General features: G+C 38.3%; 1 protein-coding gene and 1 long non-coding RNA gene across 5 annotated transcripts in view; one reads left to right on the top strand and one right to left on the bottom strand.

The window, feature by feature from the left end:
• Positions 1-26,406, bottom strand: part of ANKFN1 (ankyrin repeat and fibronectin type III domain containing 1) — a 427,590-nt gene that overhangs the window by 251,399 nt on the left and 149,785 nt on the right. For 2 of the 4 annotated variants that reach the window (XM_082439936.1, XM_082439937.1), the window contains exon 2: positions 15,946-15,986. Coding sequence is in view for 2 of the 4 variants with exons in the window: in XM_082439935.1 (XP_082296061.1) it covers positions 15,946-16,058 (113 nt within the window). In the remaining 2 variants the exon portion in view is untranslated. Of the gene's footprint in view, positions 1-15,945 lie in introns of all 4 variants that reach the window. The other 2 variants (XM_082439935.1, XM_082439938.1) reach the window with 1 other exon arrangement.
• The window catches only part of LOC309649789, a 404,889-nt gene that overhangs the window by 265,216 nt on the left and 113,267 nt on the right, over positions 1-26,406 (top strand). The window lies entirely within an intron of this gene.

Here is a 26,406-nt window from a genome sequence, read left to right as displayed (position 1 = left end):
TCTACATATATTTTATGCATTCAGGGCACACTTCACTTTGCCTTAATTTTTTCACTATTTCTAAGCTACAGAGTTTGCGAGTTTTTGCAAGTTGTTGCTAATGTCCAAGAATTTTTCAATATGTTTATTGAAAAAAAATCCACCTATAAGTGGACTTGCACAGTTCAAACCTGTGCACTTCAAGGGTCACTATATATATAGGGCATTCTCATAAGTGAACCTAAATGAAAAAATTTAAATAGACATTTGCAAATTGCTTATCAATGTATTTTCAAAGATACTCTTAAGTAGGATGTGCCAGGAATACAGTGAGATTCAACATCAGAAAATCTATGAGTACAGTCTATCACACAAATAGATTAAAGGGAAAAACCCCATAAAATAGTATCATTAGATGCAGAAAAATACTTGATAAATTTCAACACACAATCCTGATTTTTTAAAAAGTCCATTATCCACAGCTAATGGAACCAGAGATGTTTCCAACTGAGACATCCCATTCATTTGCTGGCCAATGGCATAACAAGGAACAAAGACCTGAAGGATGTGGGTTTCCTATCTTGGTGTTTGGATTATATGTGGATTCCCCAAGTGGGAAGCAGAGCTAAAATGTCCTCTCCTTAATATCTGTGCCTGCCATTTTGGGCCACATGCATCTGAAAAATAAGTAGATGGACCTGGTCTACAGAAGTAGGAGACACCACAAAGCCCAAGAAAGAAGAGAGCATCCCTGGTTCTCTTTTTTTCTTTCTTCTTTTTTATTTTTTAAATTTAATTGTATTCATTTTTTATACAGCAGGTTCTTATTAGTCATCCATTTATACACATCAGTGAATACATGTCAATCCCAACCTCCCAATTCATCACACCCCCCCCCCCCCCCCCCGCTGCTTTCCCCCCTTGGTGTCCATATGTTTTTTCTCTACTTCTGTGTCTCAATTTCTGCTCTGTAAACTGGTTCATCTGTACCGTTTTCTAGGTTCCACATATATGCGTTAATATACGATATTTGTTTTTCTCTTTCTGACTTACTTCACTTTATATGACAGTCTCTAGATGCATCCACGTGTCTACAAAGGACCCAATTTCATTCCCTTTTATGGCTGAGTAATATTCCATTGTATATATGTACCACATCTTCTGTATCCATTCATCTGTCGATGGGCATTTAGGTTGCTTCCATGACCTGGCTATTGTAAATAGTGCTGCAATGAACATTGGGGTGCATGTGTCTTTTTGAATTATGGTTTCCTCTGGGTATATGCCCAGTAGTGGGATTGCTGAGTCATATGGTAATTCTATTTTTAGTTTTTTAAGGAACCTCCATACTGTTCTCCATAGTGGCTGTATCAATTTACATTCCCACCAACAGTGCAAGAGGGTTCCCTTTTCTCCACACCCTCTCTAGCATTTGTTGTTTGTAGATTTCCTGATGATAACCATTCTAACTGGTGTGAGGTGATACCTCATTGTAGTTTTCATTTGCATTTCTCTAACAATTAGTGACGTTGAGCAGCTTTTCATGTGCCTCTTGGCCATCTGTATGTCTTCTTTGGAGAAATGTCTATTTAGGTCTTCTGCCCATTTTTGGATTGGGTTGTGTGTTTTTTTAATATTGAGCTGCATGAGCTGTTTATATATTTTGGAGATTAATCCTTTGTCCGTTGATTCATTTGCAAATATTTTCTCCCATTCTGAGGGTTGTCTTTTCGCCTTGTTTATGGTTTCCTTTGCTGTGCAAAATCTTTGAAGTTCCATTAGGTCCCATTTGTTAATTTTAGTTTTTATTTCCATTACTTTAGGAGATGGATCAAAAAATATCTTTCTGTGATTTATGTCAAAGAGTGTTCTTCCTATGTTTTCCTCTAAGAGTTTTATAGTGCCCCATCTTACATTTAGGTCTCTAATCCATTTTGAGTTTATTTTTGTGTATGGTGTTAGGGAGTGTTCTAATTTCATTCTTGTACATGTAGCTGTCCAGTTTTCACGGCACCACTTACTGGAGAGACTGTCTTTTCTCCATTGTACATCCTTGCCTCCTTTGTCGTAGATTAGTTGGCCGTAGGTGTGTAGGTTTATCTCTGGGCTTTCTATCCTGTTCCACTGATCTATATTTCTGTTTTTGTACCAGTACCATATTGTCTTGATTACTGTAGCTTTGTGGTATAGCCTGAAGTCAGAGGGTCTTATTCCTCCAGCTCCGTTTTTTTCCCTCAAGACTGCTTTGGCTATTCGGGGTCTTTTGTGTCTCCATACAAATTTTAAGATTTTCTGTTCTAGTTCTGTAAAAAATGCCATTGGTAATTTGATAGGGATTGCATGGAATCTGTAGATTGCTATGGGTAGTGTAGTCATTTTCACAATATTGATTCTTCCAATCCAAGAACATGGTATATCTCTCCATCTGTCTGTATCATCTTTAATTTCTTTCATCAGTGTCTTACAGTTTTCTGCATACAGGTCTTTTGTCTCCCTAGGTAGGTTTATTCCAAGGTATTTTATTCCTTTTGTTGAAGTGGTAAATGGGAGTGTTTCCTTAATTTCTCTTTCAGATTTTTCATCATTAGTGTATAGGAATGCTAGAGATTTCTGGGCATTAATTTTGTATCCTGCAACTTTACCAAATTCATTGATTAGCTCTAGTAGTTTTCTGGTGGCATCTTTAGGATTCTCTATGTATAGTATCATGTCATCTGCAAACAGTGACAGTTTTACTTCTTCTTTTCCAATTTGTATTCCTTTTATTTCTTTTTCTTCTCTGATTGCCGTGGCTAGGACTTCCAAAACTATGTTGAATAATAATGGTGAGAGTGGACATCCTTGTCTTGTTCCTGATCTTAGAGGAAATGCTTTCAGTTTTTCACCGTTGAGAATGATGTTTGCTGTGCATTTGTCATATATGGCCTTTATTATGTTGAGGTAGGTTCCCTCTATGCCCACTTTCTGGAGAGTTTTTATCAGAAATGGGTGTTGAATTTTGTCAAAAGCTTTTTCTGCATCTATTGAGATGATCACATGGTTTTTACTCTTCAATTTGTTAATATGGTGTATAACCTTGATTGATTTGTGTATTTTGAAGAATCCTTGCATCCCTGGTATAAATCCCACTTGTTCATGGTGTATGATCCTTTTAATATGTTGTTGAATTCTGTTTGCTAGTATTTTGTTGAGGATTTTTGCATATATGTTCATCAGTGATATTGGTCTGTAATTTTCTTTTTTTGTAGTATCTTGGTCTGGTTTTGGTATCAGGGTGATGGTGGCCTCATAGAATGAGTTTGGGAGTTTTCCTTCCTCTACAATTTTTTGGAAGAGTTTGAGAAAGATGGGTGTTAACTCTTCTCTAAATGTGTGACATAATTCACCTGTGAAGCCATCTGGTCCGGACTTTTGTTTGTTGGAAGATTTTAAATCACAGTTTCAATTTCATTACTTGTGATTGGTCTGTTCATATTTTCTATTTCTTCCTGGTTCAGTCTTGGAAGGTTATACCTTTCTAAGAATTTGTTCATTTCTTCCAGGTTGTCCATTTTATAGGCATAGAGTTATTTGTAGTAGTCTCTTCGGATGCTTTGTATTTCTGTGGTGTCTGTTGTAACTTCTCCTTTTTCATTTCTAATTTTATTGATTTGAGTCCTCTCCCTCTTTTCCTTGATGAGTCTGGCTAATGGTTTATCAATTTTTTTAATCTTCTCAAAGATCCAGCTTTTAATTTTATTGATCTTTGCCATTGTTTTCTTTGTTTCTATTTCATTTCTTTATGCCCTGATCTTGATGATTTCTTTCCATCTGCTAGCTTTGCATTTTGTTTGTTCTTCTTTCTCTAGTTCCTTTAGGTATAACGTTAGATTATTTGAGATTTTTCTTGTTTCTTGTAGTAGGCTTGTATAGCTATAAACTTCCCTCTCAGAACTGCTTTTGCTGCACCCCATAGGTTTTGGATCATCGTGTTTTCATTGTCATTTGTCTCTAGGTGTTTTTTGATTTCCTCTTTGATTTCTTCAGTGATCTCTTGGTTATTTAGTAACGTATTGTTTAGCTTCCATATGTTTGTGTTTTTAACGTTTTTTTCCCTGTAATTGATTTCTCATCTCACAGCATGTGGTCAGAAAAGATGCTTGATATGATTTCAATTTTCTTAAATTTACTGAGTCTTGATTTGTGACCCAAGATTTTATCTATCCTGGAGAATGTTACGTGAGCAGTTGAGAAGAAAATATAATCTGCTGTTTTTGGATGGAATGTCCTATAAATATCAATTAAATCTATCTGGTCTATTTTGACATTTAAAGCTTGTGTTTCCTTATTAATTTTCTGTTTGGATGATCTGTCCATCAGTGTAAGTGAGGTGTTAAAGTCCCCCACTATTATTGTGTTACTATCGATTTCCTCTTTTATAGCTGTTAGCAGTTGCCTTATGTATTGTGGTGCTCCTATGTTGGGTGCATATATATTTATAATTGTTATATCTACTTCTTGGATTGATCCCTTGATCATTATGTAGTGTCCTTCCTTGTCTCTTGTAACATTCTTTATTTTAAAGTCTATTTTATCTGATATGAGTATTGCTACACCAGCTTTCTTTTGCTTTCCATTTGCATGGAGTATCTTTTTCCATCCCCTCACTTTCAGCCTGTATGTGTCCCTAGGTCTGAAGTGGGTCTCTTGTAGACAGCATATGTATGGGTCTTGTTTTTGTATCCATTCATCAAGCCTGTGTCTTTTGGTTGGAGCATTTAATCCATTCACGTTTAAGGTAATTATCGATATGTATGTTCCTATGACCATTTTCTTAATTGTTTTCGGTTTGTTTTTGTAGGTCCTTTTCTTCTCTTGTGTTTCCCCCTTACAGAAGTTCCTTTAGCATTTGTTGTAGAGCTGGTTTGTTGGTGCTGAATTCTCTTAGCTTTTGCACGTCTGTAAAGCTTTTGATTTCTCTGTCGAATCTGAATGAGATCCTTGCTTGGTAGAGTAATCTTGGTTGTAAGTTCTTCCCTTTCATCACTTTAAGTACATCATGCCACTCCCTTCTGCCTTGTAGAGTTTCTGCTGAGAAATCAGCTGTTCACCTTATGGGAGTTCCCTTGCATGTTATTTGTCGTTTTTCCATTGCTGCTTTCAATAATTTTTCTTTGTCTTTAATTTTTGCCAATTTGATTACTATGTGTCTCGGTGTGTTTCTCCTTGGGTTTATCCTGTATGGGACTCTCTGCACTTCCTGGACTTGGGTGGCTATTTCCTTTCCCACGTTAGGGAAGTTTTCGACTATAATCTCTTCAAATATTTTCTCGGGTCCTTTCTCTCTATCTTCTCCTTCTGGACCCCTATAATGTGCATGTTGTTGTGTTTAATGTTGTCCCAGAAGTCTCTTAGGCGGTCTTCATTTCTTTTCATTCTTTTTCTTTATTCTGTTCCGCAGCTGTGAATTCCACCATTCTGTTTTCCAGGTCACTTATCCGTTTTCTGCCTCAGTTATTCTGTTATTGATTCCTTCTAGCGTATTTTTCATTTCAGTTATTGTATTGTTCATGTCTGTTTCTTTGTTCTTTAATTCTTCTAGATCTTTGTTAAACATTTCTTGCATCTTCTCGATCTTTGCCTCCATTCTTTTTCCGAAGTCCTGGATCATCTTCACTATCATTATTCTGAATTCTCTTTCTGGAAGATTGCCTATCTCCATTTCATTTAGTTGTTTTTCTGGGGTTTTATCTTGTTCCTTCATCTGGTATATAGCCCTCTGCCTTTTCATGTTGTCTATCTTTCTGTGAATGTGCTTTTTGTTCCATAGGCTGCAGGGTTGTAGTTCTTCTTGCTTCTGCTGTCTGCCCTCTGGTGGATGAGGCTATCTAAGAGGCTTGTGGAAGTTTTCTGATGGGAGGGACTTGTGGTTGGTAGAGCTGGCTGTTGCTCTGGTGGGCAGAGCTCAGTAAAACTTTAATCCACTTATCTGCTGATGGGTGGGGCTGGGTTCCTTCCCTGTTGGTTGTTTGGCCTGAGGTGACCCAACTCTGGAGCCTAGCTAAGCTCTTTGGTGGAACTAATGGTGGACTCTGGGAGGGCTCACGCCAAGGAGTACTTCCCAGAACTTCTGCTGCCAGTGTCCTTGTCCTCACGGTGAGGCACAGCCACCCCCCACCTCTGCAGGAGACCCTCCAACACTAGCAGGTAGGTCTGGTTCAGTCTCCTATGGAGTCACTGCTCCTTCCCCTGTGTTCCAGTGCACACACTACTTTGTGTGTGCCCTCCAAGAGTGGAGTCTCTGTTTCCCCCAGTCCTGTCAAAGTCCTGCAATCAAATTCCTCTAGCCTTTAAAGTCTGATCCTCTAGGAATTCCTCCTCCCGTTGCCAGACCCCCAGGTTTGGAAGCCTGACGTGGGGTTCAGAACCTTCACTCAAGTGGGTGGACTTCTGTTGTATAAGTGTTCTCCAGTTTGTGAATCACCCATGCAGCAGTTATGGGATTTGATTGTATTGTGATTGCGCCCCTCCTACCGTCTCATTGCAGCTTCTCCTTTGTCTTTGGGTGTAGGGTATCTTTTTTGGTGAGTTCCAGTGTCTTCCTGTCGATGACTGTTCAACAGTTAGTTGTGATTCCGGTGTTCTTGAAAGAGGGAGTGAGAGCATGTCGTTCTACTCTGCCCTAGAACCTATCTCTGCATCCCTGGTTCTTGATGGCTCTCTATTTCTGATAAAGCTCTCAAATTCAGAATAGCATAAATCCAAGTAAACCTTGCTTCCTTTTTGTGGATTTCATTAAATATCAACATTCTTACAATTATCTCCTCCTCACTCCCTTTAAACTTGAGCTTCTTTTGTAGTCTAAAAAATTGTTTAGAAAAGATATAATGATAGAATCTTTACGTCAATATCAATATTAAATGTGGAAACGTATTTTAATGTTAAGGAAGGTAGAAAGTGGTTTCTGAAGACCTAGGAGATAGTTTCTGGTCTTTGGTAAAACTCTAAAATAGATTTAAAAAATAATGATTTGTAGCTTGGGAAAAGTTAACATGTAAATATTCACAGCTATACCCCAACATCTTCTTTGGCACCCAATGCAGGGGACATTGGTTTGAGCCCTGGTCCAGGAAGATCCCACATGCCACCGAGCAACTAAGCCTGTGTGCCACAACTACTGAGCCAGTGTGCTACAGCTACTGAAGCCTGCGTGCCTAGAACCCATACTCCGCAACAAGAGAAGCCACCACAATAAGAAGCCCGCACACCGCAATGAAGAGTAGCCCCGGCTCGCTGCAGCTAGAGGAAGCCCATGAGCAGCAATGAAGACCCAACGCAGCCAAAAACAAATAAATAAATAAATAAATTTATTTTTTAAAAAAAGAAGAAAAGAAAGGATAAACAATATAAACAAGGATTTAAAGAAAAATCAACTTTTGATTGAAAAATTAAGATGAATATGCACATTGAAATTTGATGCTATTTTATAAAATAAATGGTAAAAAAAATCTCTACATGTGTATTTCTCTCTCTGTATGTGTGTGTTAAATAACTATTCCTTCAACAATATATGAGTGCAGAAAAAAAATGCAGAAGGATATGTACTAATTTTGCAAGAATGTTTATGGATTAGTAAATAGGGGTAAGAGAGCCAAATTAAAAAGGAAAAGAAAATGGAAGAAAAGAGAAAAAAAAAGAAAAGAAAAAGGGGGAAAAAAGCAAAAGAAACAGCCTACACTAAAATAGCTAGTATGTATGATGTAATCACATACATATATTGTTATAAAATTGTACACAAATGTGGACATAAAAAAAAAATTAAGATTAAAAAGTACATTGCAACCAAACTTGCCAGAGAGCATATCCAAGGAATTCATATCAGTATGTAGATGCTCTTCTGCTTGCAGTTTCACAAAATGTAGTCCAAAGTGGCCATGGAGGCCAAGCATAGTCCTTGATTATTATCAATCTGAAGTTGTTATGTATGTGTTCGGCTTGACTGTATTAAAGGAACAGGGGTCAGTTGAATCTGGTTTTATGCTTTATTCCAGGGGTCAGCAACCTTTCTACAAAAAAAAAACAAATAGTAACTACTTTAGGCTTTCTGGGCCATATCGTGTCTATCACAACTACTCATCTCTGCCGCTGTAGGCGAAAGCAGTCATAGACTTCGGTGGTTAATTTTATGTGTTAACTTGGGGAGGCTAGAGTATCCAGTTGTTTAATCAAATGCTAATTTAGGCATTGTAGTGAAGATATTTTGTATAGTAATTGTAGATAGATGATAGATAGAAAATAGCTGATAGACAGATGATAGATAGATGTAGATAGATAGATAGAAAGATAGATAGGTATTGCATACTATTGGTTCTGTTTCTGCAGAGAACCCTGACTTATACAGAGATAATAAATATCTATATTTATATAGATATAAATATATAGATAAATATCTATAAATAATAAATATCTATATATATAAATATATAGATATTTATTGGAATACTGTTCAAATAAAACTATTTACAGTAACAGGTAGTGGATCACATTTGGCCTTGTACCATAGTTTTCCAACCTTTAGTACTATCAATAATAAAAGATAGTTGCTTTTATTAAAAACTCTATGTTCCTAAATGTCCATCGACAGATGAATGGATAAAGAAGATGTGGCACATATATACAATGGAATATTACTCAGCCATAAAAAGAAATGAAATGGAGGTATTTGTAATGAGGTGGATGGAGTTAGAGTCTGTCATACAGAGTGAAGTAAGTCAGAAAGAGAAAAACAAATACAGTATGCTAACACATATATACGGAATCTAAGGGAAAAAAAAAAAAAAAGGCCACGAAGAACCTAGTGGCAAGACGGGAATAAAGACACAGACCTACTAGAGAATGGACTTGAGGATATGGGGAGGGGGTGGGGTGAGATGTGACAGGGTAAGAGAGTGTCATGGACATATATACACTACCAAATGTAAAATAGATAACTAGTGGGAAGCAGCCGCATAGCACAGGGAGATCAGCTCGGTGCTTTGTGACCACCTAGAGGGGTGGGATGGGGAGGGTGGGAGGGAGGGAGATGCAAGAGGGAAGAGAAATGGGAACATATTGTATATGTATAACTGATTCACTTTGTTATAAAGCAGAAGCTAACACACCATTGTAAGGCAATTATACTTCAATAAAGATGTTAAAAAAAAAAAAAAAACCTCTATGTTTCCATTTCCTCCCCACCCCCCACACTGCTATCTAAAGATGAAGGACCAGTTGTACTAGAGATGGCTTGTGCCAGTTTGCAAGGGGAAGTAGTCAGACTTTTCAGGAATTTGTGAGCTGATTTTTAAACACAGCAATTCTTAAAAATTGAATTATATAAACTTGCAATGAAATAACTTGTATTAAAAACAAGGGAAACAAATACTCAAAACTCATCACTTCCTATTTGTTTTATGACATTTTATTATTACCTATGCTTCTGTGGTTATTTGCATCTATTGTATCTTTATGGCAGAAACACCATATAATGGTGTTGCACATACTTTCTTAATTCCAAATTCAGTGATAATCATGTTGGTGGCTTAAAATTGGCCATGGTAGAAGTATCAATACCAAAGAAATCAACAAATACTACAAATCAAGACTTGATTTATTGTGCTGTTGGTTGTCTAGATTTAAGAAAGTGATGTAGAAAATGTTAATAAAGCAGATAAAGCAAAAATAAGTGTTGTGTTTATAACTGTCATATTGTGAATAATACAGAAACTCGAGGAAATATTCTATAGTATTCAAAAACTATTATCCAATTTAGTAAAGAAGTTGCTCATATTATTGATGAATGGGTGGGTCTGTGACATACATCTTTGTTGTTTCACTTTTGTCTTACTCATTAACATAAATAATATTAACCACATTTATTTGTAAACTACCTTTATACATCAGTTACAGCCATAGGTTTGCTATAGGTACAAGAGTTCAGCAAAAATCAGTGAAAGTGTTGTGTGAGAATCAGCTAGCTATATGGAATTTACAATAGAGAGCACTGCATATTTTATTATTATATATATTATATATATAATAATAAATAATTATATATAATTTATATAATATAAAAATTATATATATATGTCTGTGTGTGTGTGTGTGTATATATATATATATATATATATATATATATATATATAAACTTTTTTTCAGGAGCAGCCTGGAAAGGCCACATTGAAATTACATAAGAAATGGAATTGTTGGAGGCAGAAAATAATAGACTAGTAGTTTATTAATCCTGCAAAATTGGGCATGATTAAGAGAGAAGAGATAAGTGAGGAAAAAAGCAACACAAGCCAGGATCTTTTTATATAAGCAGTAGGGAGAGAGAGAGGCAAGATTTTTGAGTAGCTACTATAAAGAATTTGGATAAAGAAGATCTTTAGAATATTTTGCCATGGAATGTAATATAATTCCTCTTTGAAGGAATTTAGTAAAAATTTACATTTTTTTCATCTTTTTAGACATTTGTGGTTCTTTTGAATGCATACATAAACTTTGATGGGCATGAAGCAGTTGAGTTGTAGTTAGATCACATGGCATTTTCATACTATAATTATTATTTGGAGTTAATATGGGTTCATTATGAACAAATTATGCCAAACTTGCTTTCGTTCCCCTTAGGATAGGGGAGTTACAATAGCATATCTTGAGAACAACAAAAGAAACAACAATACAATTATTACTATATTAATTATTATTTTTATATTATTGGCAGCTGTTCTACATTCTTTACATGGATTAATTCACTTAATCATCACAACAACCAAATGACGCAGGTACAAATAATTTAGTATCATCATTTTACAAATCAGGGAATATAACTAGAGAGGGGGAGAAACTTGCTCCAAAGCATGTAGCTAGCAAAATCTAGTGGGATTAGAATCCAGGCAACCTAGTCCTGAGGGTCACACTATAATGCTACAAAATCATCAAGCATTAGCAAAATAGTGTAAAATTCATCTTGTCCTTGGTTTGTAAAGGGCACTGATATCAATCAAAAGATGGCTGGCTGTCAGGGTGTTGGAAAGATGCGTGTATTTGATTTTATTGACTGATTTCATAAAAGCATTTCTTGAGCATCTGGTTGTTTAACAGAATGTCACAGGAGAGACAAAGATGAATAAAACATGACTCCTCGTTTGAGGAGCTTAAAATCCAGATAGTCACTGTTTTTTTTTTTTTCTTTTTAATCAATCTCTTGAATGAAGTCAAGAAGCAAATCAAGTATGTCCCAAAACTGGGACAGGATTTAAAAAAATTCAAATTCAAAAAGCTCCTGACAGTTTCCACTAATATTCTGAAACTAATCAGCATCACCGTGATAAATGTAAAAGTTTGCATATTCAAAATCAAGTGCATAGATACAGCAGAAAAAATCTGCTTTCATGGCAGCTTCTGTAAAACATAGCTAGAGGTTTTAGGATTAACCTCAGGACTAAAGTGCTATTGAAATTTGTGATGTGCTCTTAGGTTATAGTAATAGAAATAATATGTCCAGAATGAGAGCTTTTTGTTTTTGTTTTTTTTTATTCCTTGGAGCTCTGCAGTGGTCAACCATCTTGGCAATATTCTTTTCAGTTCAGGCTGTAACATTTTAAGAGGAACACTGAAAAATGTGACTGAGACACATGGAAAAGGGTAACTAAATCAAGTCATATGAAGAATGACTGAAGAAATTGAGGATGTTTAGCCTGGACAAGGAAGACTTAGAAAGTATAGGGGATCAGATTCCAAAATATTTGGAGGGTTGTCATGTGGAAGAAGGAGTGAACTCTTGAGCAGCTCCAAAAGCAAAACTAGCACAAACCACCTGAAGGTTATCTCAGGTTAGCAAAAGAAAGCTAGAAGTGTTGAGCTATTAAAAAATGGATTGGGCTTCCATGGGCTAGAGAAAGGGCTCTAGAGAGGGTGTTGTGAGGAGGATGGCTTGGGGGCTGCTGTTGAACAGCATCATGTTGAAAGCATCTTCCAAAATTAAAAACCCATGATTTATAATGACATAACACAAACAATTCCCTAAACCTGTAGGACACACACAGGAAGATCGTATATTCCTCAAATACATGAAAATTATACAACTAATTTATGAGTAGCAATTATCTTTATATTCTTCCTATAAGCAAAAGAAGCAGTGACATTTAGGTCATGAAAAGAGAAGAAATAAGTGGCCCGTGCAATTGCCTTTGTGCATAGAAAGTCCAGGAACTGTGGGCATAAGCCCCGAGATATCTACTCCATGGAGAACAGGGGGCCCTTTTGATATACAGAAGTGAACAGAGAAGGAATACAAGGTTCACACTGGATGCAACTTTAAATCCTTCAGCACAGTGCCTAGCAGTCATAAAAAAGCAAACAGAAGTCAGCAAAGCCTTTCCAGAGGTGATGAATAGAAACAGAACAAATTACTCTCACCTAGATAAATGCTATATCCATGCACTGCCTCTGCAAAAAGACAAGGGCAAAAATTCTGGCACATGGGTCTTCAGGTAATTTACACAAACAAAGTTAATGTAATTGGCAAGTGGGCACCTAAAGACAGAGTATTTAAAGAGAATCCCATCAAGGCCAGAAGAGGACAAAGGGATCCGGTAGAAGAGAATGTTCTAGGCTTGTTGAACACAGGAAAAAAAAAAAGAGAGAGACTGAGATTGCAATCCAGACAAAGCTCAGTGGAGAGTCAAGAAGAGTTAAGGGGAACAGACCTTTGCTTAGCTGATGAAAACCCTCGATAAAATCCCAACCACACCATGCAATTTATTAAAAGTTGTTTCTTCCCCACTAACCAACCAGCTTCCACGAGTCTCAAGCATTCTTTCTGACTTATTTCATTAACATTTCCTTCTTTTTCTGGAGTGGTCAGAGCCCCAGGGAATCTCTCTCTCTCCTCGCTCCTTGCCCCCAACCAGTGGGGCATTGAATGAGAGCCAGAGTGTTGTCTGCGTAAAGAGAAATTGCAAAACCACAAATTGCAGAAAATCGTTACTGCCAAAAATCGAAAGGAACACACAATATCACCAGGCCTCTTAAAAAGCAATTGCGCATTTTACAGGCCTTTGGATAATTCAGGTTTGTTTGGCAACTTTCTCACCCATACCACCCAGAAGACAATTCTCTTCCACCAGAGGCAGTGGTCCCAAAGACTACGTGTAATTGAAAAGAAACAAAGAATGTGGGTGCAAGTCTCTCCAGGGGCATGATATGTTTTGATATGGTTCTTTTTGTTTTATTTTGTAGTGTCGATTTTAAGGCCCAAAGTTTACTTCCAGAGTCCCCAGGGACTCCCACAAAAACAGCGAGAGCCTCCAATAATCTAATAAGAATCCCTTGAAGATAGAAAGCATTTTTAGATGATAAAATCTTTCTGAAACATTATGCTCTTATCACAACCACCCATTGGTGGAGGCAGGGAAATGTTTTTCTTCCCACTCCACCCTCCACCCCCCCATAATACAGATGCTTAGAAACTGAGGGGTTAACTAAAATTCTCAAAATCATACCACTTCTGCGGGAGTGATCTGGGACTCAGACATGCACCTTCTGATTTTTACACCTGAGTTCCTTCCATCATCTGCCCTTTTTCTCCAAGGGGGCACATCTTCCTGACTCGGGTAAGGCTGTCCTCCATCAGTGGGGCTGGCGTTTTACTTGGCACATACACATTTCCAGGACCCTTACTTGCAAAGCCTCCTACCACCTACTGTGGATGGAAGCCTTGTTTGAATAGAGCGCTGATTAGGTGGTTCTCCATTTGTATTGATTGTATAATACAATCATCATTAGGACACAAGGCCAACTCCAGAGGGGCCCATTGAGTCTGGCTGTCAAAATGAACCCCAGTCACAGTTGCCTGATGATTTGAACGTGTTTCCATGACTCCACAGGTCAGACCAGCTTTGTGTCAGTTGCTCAGAGATGAAGTGGAGAGGTATGTAGACGTATTTTGTCTGGATGGTGTAAAATTCTAGTGCAAGTTTACTAAGGATATTTACTAATAAAATAGGTCACCAAGCACTTTGTATGTCCTTGAGAAAAAAATGTGAAAACAAAATGATCACAAATTGACCTAAGGTGAAATAACTAGACTTCCCCCTTCCCCCCCACCAATCTGGGAGGTAAAAGGTGTTTTCAACTGAAATTTTGATCAAGAGATCTTGAGCTAATAGTCACATATGTGTTCATAGTTGCGTATTTGCATATAATGACTTAAAATGCTGCCTTAAATTGCCCTTCATCTAATTTTCACCATGAACATATACCAACCATTTTTTAGTATTTAACATTAACTCATTTAAAAGCACTGTAAGCCTAAATAGGCAGACACAGTATGACAAAGAGCTACCAAATATGAATATGCAGGGAAGGAAACACAAGTGGTCTCCCCTGAACAGCGTTCTATGTTCAAAAGCGAGAATATAGTCAAAAGTTCACATTTGTACAAATAAAATACTCATGATAGCACATGAAAAGGGAGACTGCTCATAAAATCTAACATGACTTTATTGGTAAAAGTTGCTTAAATCATTCATAACATGCAGGCGTCTTGATACTGCAATAAAGAGCCCAGCAATATAATACAGAGCTTGACATTTTACAAATTCCAGTGAATGCATAATACTTAGACATAAAATTTAAATGATTTTAAGGGTGATGTTTCTTGTGCTGATGTTTGAACATTTGGGGAACAGCAGTGGGATCAATGTATTCTAGAGAACAAATGAAAAACATCATCCAGGCAAGTCAGTGAAAACTAAGTTTTTCTTACAGTTCAGCTGAACACATCATTTTCTCAGGGACTGAATGATTCAAAAGAGAATTTATTAGAACACATATAATACGTATAATTCAAGTGAGACCTCTGGAGTCTCTCAGGTCCAAGAGTGTCTAATTAATGCTTCAATGAGTGCTGAGATGCACCCTCCTCTAGAAATTCTGTGTGAATCAGGAGCTGGGAGTTGATGGACACTCCTTGGTTTACCTGAATCAACCTTCTACATTATGGTTGTTGATCTCCTGCTTACTTATCTGTGGTGACAAGACTCACTACCATTTAAGCTACTATTGAATAGCTAGAGTCTTTATATTGAACCCACATTTATCCTCTGTTTTTTGAACTTAGGTAATAGAATCTAGAGTGGGTGGTGGTGGGGTTTTGTTTTAAGAATTTGTGATATATGTTGCAAGGTAAGGAATATTAGATGTCTTGGTTCTTAGATTTTCATAATCAAATTATTCCAGAGACAGATGGAATGTTCATATTTTCTGGTTAAAATCTTTATGCCCATTTTATTTAAAAAGAAAAAAAATCACATCTTAATTCCCAGAGGCAAAACTCTAAAATACTCAGAACTCCCAGTTCGGACCTGGTGTAATTTTATTTGGTCTTTTAGAATAGAGGGGGTTTGTAATTTGTGTAGGGACACTGGGAGTACCAAGAGTAAAGAAACATAATACTCGGGAGATTCATTCTAGAAAGAACACTAGTTTACAGAGTGGCCGTAATGCAGTACACACAGGAAGGAATTATTAAGATAACTACCATATTGTTAGACATAAAACAGTCTGTGATTCCAAGGATCGACTGGGCAAAGAGCAATAAAGTAGTCAGCCATTTTTTGAGAGAACCTGAATATTCAAAGGTTTGCTGTCACACTGTCATAATGTCTAAAAGAATATTGCCTAATTTTTTCCTCATTACTTTTTTCTAGCTTTTTAGGGGCAACCTAGTCACAACCACAATCAGGTTCAATCTGTTTCCCAAACAGTTTATAAAATGTTCCACGATGTCATACAAATCAAGAGTGTGAAATATTAGATTCAAACTGCATTTGTTCAGCCAGACTTGAAAAATGCAGCAATGTGAGATGGGAGCCTTAAAGATTAGGAGGTTTTAGGAATTAGAGCTGAGAAGGAGACACCATTTCAAGGAGGACATGTACTTACATTTTGCTGCAAGTGAAATGCCTGTCTTTAAAGGGTAGCCTCTGAAACAAAGAGAGAAAAGAGTGTATTAAAAAAAAAAAAGTACAGTAACCAATTACAAGTGAAAAAGTCATTGCAGGGCTTCCCTGGTGGCTCAGTGGTTGAGAATCTGCCTGCCAATGAAGGGGACACGGGTTTGAGCCCTGGTCTGGGAAGATCCCACATGCCGCAGAGCAACTGGGCCTGTGAGCCACAACTACTGAGCCTGCGCGTCTGGAGCCTGTGCTCCGCAACAAGAGAGGCCGCGATAGTGAGAGGCCCGCGCACCGCGATGAAGAGTGGCCCCCGCTCGCCGCAACTAGAGAAAGCCCTCGCACAGAAACGAAGATCCAACACAGCCAAAAATTAATTAATTAATTAATCAAAAAAAAAAAAAAAAGAGAGTCATTGAATTGCCTTCAGAGGTGCTGCCACTGATTGAAAAAATGAGAAGCTTAGAGATGAAAACATTTTGATTGGGAACTCTTCTTGGAGGTACAGGGAGATGTAACCCACAAAGAAAGCATGTAAGTCAACTGTGATATCTCATTGCACACTCAGCTCCCTGCCCCGAACATCCCTGAATTTCAAGATCACTTGATGTTCACTTTGTCTCCCAGGTCTGTTCCTGGCAAGAGGAGACATGGAGTCTAGTTGCGTAGGCCAATGGCTCAGACTCATCATACTCTTGCTTCTGGTTCATACTGACATTGCACCCTGTTCTTGAAGGCTCAGTTCTGACACTTTGTTCCATTAACTGAAACTTCTCCTAAAAATTATGATTTTCTCAATTCATGCTTATTGGGATAAGTGGACAAGTTTTCTTTTCCAAGAAAAATTTTCCAAGTTTTCTGGTGAGTATGGGGTGGGAGGGTGTTGAAATCAATGCTAAGTTTCTCTTTATTCAAGATGGCAGTGAAAAGAGAGGAACAATTAGACTGTGCCCGTGCTTGGAAGGAGTTTGCCAATAGTGCAGACAATTTTTTCAGTGTGGCAGCCTACCAGACAATTCTCTTCCAAATCCATTTTTTTAAAATCTATTGTTGTTATATCCAAAAGGGTATTTTTCAGGGTAGTAGGTTTAATTGGGGACGGCAGGTAAGTCCCCATGATTGACATGAATTATTTGCATTGTGAGGTTCAAATGGTTCCGGGTCATCTCCCAGACTGAACACTAAAGTCATGGTGTCCTCAGCCTGACAAAAAGATCTTGTCACGCCACCCACATGGATCTGGATGAGGCAGATAGTCACTTCAGTGAGCAATATTTTTCCAAGCTCTGTCATTTTTAGTAATAGTGACGTTTGCAAATGGATTCAGTGCTCTGGGATGGAGAGAACTAACAATAGTGGTTAATTCACAGAATTGTTGTAAGGGTTAAATAAGATAATACATGTAAAATAGTAGTATAAGGCTGACCTATAGTGAGGACTCAGTGAATGCTACCTGGTATTGTTACTGTTATTATTATTATCAGTAGGTCAATTTGGAAAACCAAATTAAGAAGATATGATAAGTCCATGTAATTGGAACTAGGAAGGTAGCCACAGAGAGAGTTTTGCTTGGGTAAGATGTCTCCACTCTTGGCAGTCAAAACTGTACCATTTTCCCAAATTTCTTTCCCAGATGGCCTTCCTCGAATTTTCATTCCTCCAACTGCTGAGTGCAATTTGAATTAGATCCAAATCCATATTGGAAAATCCCTAAATATTTTAGTAAGCCACCTAATTCCTCATTTACAATCATGGAGATGGTTGGGAATGGGCTTCCTAGATTGATTATTGAACGGCTGGGCCCAGGAAGAACAAAGAAAATTCTTCAAGTTTTTACACAAGGTAGGTGCACTGTGCATCTTTATAGAGCTGAATCTTTTAGATGGACCCTATGGTGTGATTCAGCAAGATGTCATACGTGTCACTGAGTCCACGGAATTAGGCCCACTCCTCTGACCTCCCCCTGACATACACTCCCCCACCCCACCACCACCCCGCTCTTGCCCCTCAAACAAAAAGTGTATCGAAAATTCCTCTGAAATTGCGACCCCTTCAGCTCCTTTAAGCAAATTATTGCTAGGAAACAAATTTAGCACGTTCTCCCCTACTGAGAAAAGTTTTTACTACTGCCTCATATAACAGCTTCTTCTTTAACTACAAAAGTATTAACAAAGAAAGCTGTCTGTTACTTCAAGAATTCATTGAATAAGAGCTCCTCATTTGGGCGACAATTTCACAGCAATATCATTGACTACTTTGAAAACTATTCAGAGCCACCCTTGAGACTACCTTATGTAGCTACCTAATGCGGTGGTACCAATCATTTTTCTTGGGGTACAAAATCAATAAAGCCATTAAGAACATTGTGGTGGTGAGGTTTTACAGACCATTAAAAACCATAAAAACTCACCTTTGCTTTCCTAAGTTTTCTTCCACATTAGAAAAAGAAAACCTGAGTTCTTAAAGGAGAAAGAGAGCCCTTAAAATTAATAATTAACTCATTTGCTAAATGTTTCTTGAGTGCCTGGTATGTGAAGGCTCCCATGCTAGGCCCTAATACATCCCCTGCCCTCATGATAATGTCTGTCTGACTGGAGAGACAACTATACATTTGGAGGTATTGTGTGATGCTATAATGCAAACTTACAAGGTGCTCAGTGAGGAGGGAAGGTGGTCTTTGAGCATCCAATCTAGAAAGAGAAATCAGGGAAGTCTAATTGGGGAAGTGTTAGGATAATGTCTGAAGAAAAATTCATATTAATAATAACAGCTAAGATTGCTGAGTGCTTCATGCATCAGAAACTGGCCTAAGTGCTTTCACATGCACTGATTCACTTATTACTCAGAATGCCTAGAGAGGGGTTATTCTGACCCCAGGGTAGGAGTTAAGAAGGCAAATGGGTAGGAGCACACCAGGCAAAGGGACATCATCAAGGGCACAGGCTCTGAGCAGGAGGAACTGGCTCCTTTGAGAATTGAGAGACCAAACCACCATTTGCCTTATTTGCACACATTTCAACAGAGTCCATTCTTCCGCCTCGTGGGAGTCTTCAGGGGGTCATGGATGGGGCTCTTCTGATACCAGTCCTGGATTACTTTAGCTATGGAAGCCTAGCCTCTGCTCCCACCTTGGGGAGATAAGAGGCACATCTTGGCCCTCTGCCTGTACCACACTCACCCAGCACTCCAAGCCACACTCAGAAGGCATGCAAGGCCGGCAAGTTACCATCCTCAAGTCATGGTAGCACTTGGCCCTGATTCAGTTGCCAGGTCCATAGGAATGGACCTTATCCAAAGCCTTTGGATACCAACTCTGGTCTCCTTGTTAGAAATCCAATCTCCTGTCCTCTGATGATCACTGAAATCTGTCAACTGACAGTCTTGGAGCAACTGATCTCCAGGCCAAAATGTCCAACCAAAGGATTTTCTCTGCACCACACATCTCTCTCAACTTCTCACCCTGGTTCCTGTGGCTGATACCATCTGGTTACAATCTGTAACCTACAATTGACACTCACTAAAAAAAAGACAACTTAGTAATTTTGGAATGTTCTATGCTGATTGAAATATTTAGCTTGAGTTGTCTGCTGTTTAAAACTTTTATGACATGCAAAAAATTGCATCAGTACTACTGTAATTGTTTGAATAATGTAACACATGGAGCCAAATCTCTTATATACCTATTCCTCTCTATAATACCCAATAAGCTACTTCTTACATGTCCAAGTTATAAGTTTTGAGATGAAGTGGCTGCTACTTTCTTATTCCAAATATTGAATTAATTCTGTTTTACGTTAATTTTAATTATGTGCTTATTGCTATGGTAGGAATACTTATTCTTTATCCCAGTCCCAGGAGTGCTGGGAACCAACAGTCTTTTAAATTACCTGGGAAGGGGGGAAATGGGGAAGGAGATAAATTGGGAGATTGGGATTGATGTATACACGCTACTATATATAAAATAAATAAATAAAAAGACCTACTGTATAGCACAGGGAACTCTACTCAATATTCTGTAATGACCTATATGGGAAAAGAATCTAAAAAAGAGTGGATATATGTATATGTATAACTGATTCACTTTGCTGTACAGCAGAAACTAACACAACATTGTAAGTCAACTATACTCCAATAAAAATTAAAAAAAAAAAAAACAAAGACTGTTCTCCCCCCCAAAATATTACCTGAGAAATTAATTTAAGAAAACCAATGCAGGTTTTATATAAGATAGAATATGACTATTACTGGGTAATAATAATAATAATAATTTGTGAACAGTGGATCCTTTTCACTTAATCACGCGTCCTTTATGTGCTGCTGTTGTTGAGAGTTTCAGGGCCTCAGCCCACGGCTCCCACACAGAAGGTAAAGGCAATAGTATCAGAGGCCAGGAGTCCAGTCTCAGATCTTCCACTGACCTCCAGGGTGACCTCTAGCCAATTATTTAACCTTATGTTTTTTAGGTTTATGAGAGCACACATATATACATCAAGCTTTATGTAGCTCAATGCCTTTGTCTATAACATGGAAATAACAGTAGCACCTGCACCTCTCCTAAGATTGCTGTGCTTATCAGAGGAATAATGCATACAAAGCACTTGGCAGAGACCTTGCCCATTCTAAGTGCTTAACATGCGATAGTTATGATTGTCTTTATTGAGTCCAAACTGAAAAATTACCTTACAAAGAATTGCACTTTCCATTTGGATCAAATGTTCCTTAAATGGTCACAAAACATGCCATCTTCAAACTCTTTTGTCTCTGACTCTGGGTCTTGATTTGACCCAAAGTATGCTCTTCTTTAAAAAGTCATAGTTGATTGGCTTTTCATGATTGTTGATAATTTTGCTAACAGTAGCTTTAATTTTTTGTTTTTTTGCTGCTAGTGTTTTAAGAATTTTATAAACATTTCCAATAGCTTCTCTTATGGTATTGGAATTTCACTGTTGTTTTTTTCCGAGTTTTGACTCTGTGCCTTTGCTGAGAACTCAGCAAACCCTTCCATTGCCTTGCCATGTTTAGTTATACATGACTTCTTGTGTTTTGATTTCTTTCTAGCTTTTAAACAGTAAAAAATTTAATTAAATAAGCAATTTTCATCTCAGAAAATTTGGAAATACAAAAGAGCCCCAAAATTAAGTAAAAGAGTTCAGAACTTCACAGATTTATTCTGAAGTATATAAAGAAGTGAATATCTTGTCCAACATTCCAGCCTCATTTCCCAGAGGTAATGCTGTCTATAGTATGTGAGGTTATCATTCCAAATTGTTTTTTATGCTTATGAAAGCAAATATACATACATAAACCTTTAGACATATATATTAATACCATTAAAATTTTTTTAACAAAACAAGATCATGCTATATAATGCTGTATAATATGCTTTTATTCTTTTCATAGTATTTTTGTGGACATATATTCCAAGTCAGTATACATACATCTCCTCATTTTTTTAGTGACTAAATAGAAATTTATTTATGTGCATGCCCTAATTTATTTAACCAATCCCATATTGATGAACACTTTGGTTGCATGTGATTTTTTGCTATTACAATAAACTTGCAATGAGAAAGCATTTTGAACTTCTTTTTTTTGCCTTGTGCCCTTATATTGTAAGGTAGTTCTTAGAATTGTGAGTACTTTATAATAGGGCATATGCCGCTTAATATTAGATGGAGAGTCCAAATTACTCTACAAGAAGGTTGAACCTATTCACCCTCTACCAACAATAGGATGTATCCTCCATGTGGAGCTTTCACTATCCACTCATAATTTCTATTTCTTTGAGATTTTTTTCCTCTGTGTGATAATTCTTCCATCTGAGCTGCAAGATACTTAATTCAGTTTTCAGCAATGTTTTTGAGTTCCAGGAACTCTTTCTTTTTCACAGATTGCTCCTTTGCAATAGCTTCTCTAGTCTCCCTAGGAATTTATATTATTTTCTTTTAGAGTTCTTTTGATTTCTTTTTTTAAGGGTCCCTCACGGAGAGCTACCTTTTCTGATTATGTTGTTTTTTCCACCTTCAAACTGGTGAGTCACCTTTAACGCTTTGTACATTTTCTCTCCCCACTGTTAACTTGTCTGCACACATCCAGATCTCCTGATCCATAAGAGAGGAGGGGTCCTCAGCGCATATGCATGGAGGCTTTTGGGGTCTCCTAAGTAGTAGGGGGGTCTGCCAGTGGTGAGAGGTGAAGGAAGAATCTTTCCCTGGGGGATGGGCTGGTAGGCCAGGACCCCTCAACTGAGTGGTATGGGGGAGACCTCCACGTTCTCAGGACCCTCCTGGTAAATGTGGAGTATAAGCATTCTCTTCATGTTAAATACACTTGACATATTCTTTAGTCATGGTCTTCTCAAAAACAAAACACAAAGCAACAGCAACAAATCTAAGTACGAGTCCCAAAACAATAAAGAAATGTCTGTGTTGAAGCCAAGTTGACATGTCAGTCCAAGGGTAGATAGACTCTCATCTTCAGGATAAGGGCATTAAGAAACTTGCATAAGCATGGCACTCTCAGAAAGCATATCAATAATATTATGAGTTATATTCTATGTTGGATATGGGACTATTTTGGTAAAACAATTTTATTACACACTCTATTCAAATAGTATATGTTAATTATCAACAGCAATAAAATAGATGGTCCATTTTGCCCAATAATGTATTTATCAACATATACCAGATATTTAAAATGTATCCCAGGTGTTGAACATATAACACTGGCAAAAGTGCGGGGATGATTTTTCTCACCAAGGCATTTACATGAGAGAACTTCTAGAAAATGACTCTACAATTATAGTGACATATGTGGCAAGTACTATGATACAGCAACATCTGGGATACTACAGGAGTAAAGGCAGTTCTTCCTAAATCAGATTAAGCCAGATTTTTCCAAAGAAGGTGATAATGGGTTTGTGAAAAAAAGAAGTTAAATGTTCAAGTAAGTTTGGGGAATGTTGGATTAAAGATAGTGAAATAGGTCTTTCTACTGTAATCTTTTTCAGACCTTTTAATATTCTAATATTTATTATAAATTCCAGAGAGAGGTAATGCCCCAAAGTTGTGTGACCAAAGAACCCTTCTGCCATGCATTTTGAAGGACACGTAGGGGGAACAATGGCAGAAGTGATGCAGGGGAGCTCTCCGGAGGGATAATGGCAGAGCTGAGATTTCAAAATGAGCAGTCATGAGCAAAAGGGGTAGGGAAGGGCAGTCTCAGCAGAACAGCATGTGCAAAGGCCCAGAGACAGGATAGGCACTGAGGTAATGCTACGTAGCGCAAAGGAGCTAGACCGAAGAATTCCACAGGAAGAAGTGACTGGGGGCGGAGCGGGGGAGGAGGACAGAGATAAGCAAGAGTTAGTCAGATCATTCCACCCAGGTAAAGAGTTGCACTTCACCCTGAAAGCCAAGAAGCATATTTGAAGTTTTCTAAAATAGAGGAGAGGTATGAACGGATTTGCTTTGTCAAAAACATCACCCTTGTCGCAGCATAGCTATGGATTGCAGCTAGGTCAGCCTGGAGAAAGGAAGCCTAGTCAGAAGGAGTTATTGAACTAACCCAGATGTCAGGATCGAGGGACTGAACTGGAGGAGAAAGATGGGTGGATAGATAGAAAGGTTAGAGTGATCAAATAGATGGATTAGATACATAGGCAATAGATAGGTAGGTAGGTAGATAGACAGATACACAGATACACAGATAAGGGGCTAAGGAGAGTCTGCAGGACCTGGTGGCCAAGTGGATGAGGGCTGAGTGGGACATAAAGGATTAGGTGATTTCTGGGGGACTGGGTGAGTGATACCATCACTTAGAGAGATGGGGAATATGGGAGGAGGAGCAGATTTGCATCGAACCTAATGACAGGATAGGTGGTAGGATTCAGGTGAGGAGGGGTGGAGGCCCAAGCCAAAGCTGAAGCCATAGTCTTCGTCATGTGGAATTTGAAGAGCTGTTGAACATGTAAGTGTTAAGATTCTAACAGGTAAATCTATCAGAGATAATAGCAATGCTAGGAACCCAGAGGTCATATAATTATTCCTTAGGAAACACAGATCCCATTTACAACTTCTGTATCCCAAACCCCTCAAATGACAAAGACAAGTACAAACTATTTTTAAATGGACATAGAATGGTGAAAAAATTATTATTTAAAACCCAAACTGACTAACCTCTTCTGCCTTCTGGTGGTGGGGGGGTAGGGGGGTGAACTTATTCATATCAGTGGGAAAATAACTCTTCAGGGTTTCTCAACTTTTGCACTGTTGACACTTGGGGTCAGATAATTCTTTGTTGTGGGGACTGTCCTGCACATTGTAGGATGTGTGACAGCATCCCTGGTCTCTACCCACTAGATGCCAGTATTACCCCCCTTCCCCAGTTGTGATAACCAAAATGTCTCCAGATATTGCCGGATATCACCAGGAGCGGCACGGCTGTGCTTCCCGTCCCCACCAACCCACCCCAGATTGAGGACCACTGCTCTCAACTCTTCCTTTAACACCATGTGGTGGAATTTAGAAGAACTCTGCTAATTCTTATGCCAGGGAAGGGTGAAACCCAGAGGAGATGGCCTTTTGTTTAGCAGAGTACATTAATGAGTATTTGGCCTACACCTTGAATAGATGTCGTGTAAGTTAAATTCTGCTACAGAACAAAGTGAGAGGAACTGAATTTCTAAAGTAAACTGAAGGGAGCTTGCTGGGCAGCAGGGAGTCTGATGTCTTACAGAAAGGAGAGCAGTGAGAAATTCCTGATGGCTGGGAGGATGCAGGGCCTTTAATTACAGGGATGCTTAACATTCAATCCTAAACTATTTACTGTTCTGCGGTATAAGACTTCTCCATTATTCTAAAGTCCTAAAGTAGAACCTCAAGGCAGATGTGGCTGTGAGGATGTCATCTCCCAGGACTTTGCAGAGTTGTTCAGTGTGTGGCTTAGGCTTTTAAGCTTTGTCACTGTCCTCACCATTGCCATCTTCTTTCTTTTTATCTTTTCCTTCTTCTTTCACATCTTATAATAAAAACGTTCATTCTTGGAGATTAATTCTTTTGCTTGGAATTACCAGTAAGCTCAAATTCCCTGTGGGATGCTGAGTTTCTGAAGTTGTAGGAGGCCAGAGATGCCCTTTGGGCTGGACAGGGCAGAGCTTGGCATAGAGACTGACATCATTAATGACATGTTTCCTTACAGATGGGTAAGCTGGGGTCCAGAGGGCCGCAGCACTTTGTTTTAGGAACACAGCCTAGATCTTCTGGCTCCTGGTTCTGTACTTTTTCTAGCAGAGCACACTGTCTAGGAAATCACCTCTCTCAGAGTAGCTGGCACTAGTATCTAGAAAGGTCTCTGATTTTTGTGCTAGCAGCTTCGAGGTAATAAACTTGCTAGAAGAAAAAAGCAGAGTAAAAACTGTTTAACTGAAGGTCTCTCCAGGGATGTCTTAAAGCTCTGCTTATCCTCAAATCTTTTCTGCATGACATCATTAAACTATTATCTGGCTCAGAATATTTTCTGCTTTTAAACATCTCTTTTCAAATTTCTATCTTCAATCAGCTCACAATACAGACTCATAAAAGCCTTTCATGTCTCACAGGCTACTATAGTCCAAACCTTATAATTAAATAGTGATTTTCTAAGGATTAATTATTCAAATGTCAAAGAAATGGTTTTTGGCAAAGAACGAAGTATCTTTCAAATCTGCTTTAGATAATATGAAAGCTGATCAATGGCCAGTGTTTACATATCTAGCTATCAATTTTAATGAAACATTTCCTTTGAAGTCACTTACAAAAACGTATGAAGTCTATATATATAAAACCCCCAAATCACACTGAAGTTCTGTCTCACAAAAGGTGACCTCAATTGATGCTGTTCCAAAACTCCTCCAACAGGAGAGTAATGGCTCAAATTCCTTATAAATCAGAGCACGAACCCAGGCAACTTCTTATTCATCTTTTTATCTTCTGCAGTGTCTAGCAGTGTATCCAGCACATAGTGGCTCTTCAATAGATAGCAGTTAAATGAATCAACCTCCCCAGGCTTCCCCAGCAACAAGATTCTGTCTGCCTGGCAGCCCCCCACATCCATACTGCCTCTATCAACCACGTCTACCCCAGGACAAGTATGTAATTTGTGGGACTCACGGCAAAAATGAAAAGATGGAGCCCCTTGTTCTAAAACAGTTAAGAACTTCAAGGCAGTGACAACAGAACATGAAATGAAGCCTGAGGCCATGCGTGACTGCATCAGGTGTGGCATGTTCATAGAGCCTGCCCCGTGTGTGCCCAGCCCACTTCCCAGTCTTCTGAGTCCTTCATGCTGCTAATCATGCTGCCCGGGCCAGGAGCAGACCCATGTCGAGCTGTGCTTAGCCCCTTCTTTCCTGTCTCAATCAGACCCCTCCTTCTTGGATCCAGGCCTTTCCATCCTCCTTGTCTTGTTTTTT

The sequence above is a fragment of the Balaenoptera physalus genome (assembly GCF_965194825.1).
Source record: "Balaenoptera physalus genome assembly, chromosome: 20".
Lineage (NCBI taxonomy): Eukaryota > Metazoa > Chordata > Mammalia > Artiodactyla > Balaenopteridae > Balaenoptera > Balaenoptera physalus.
The sequence above is the reverse complement of the archived record's forward strand: the minus strand, read 5'-3'. Positions and strand labels throughout refer to the sequence as shown.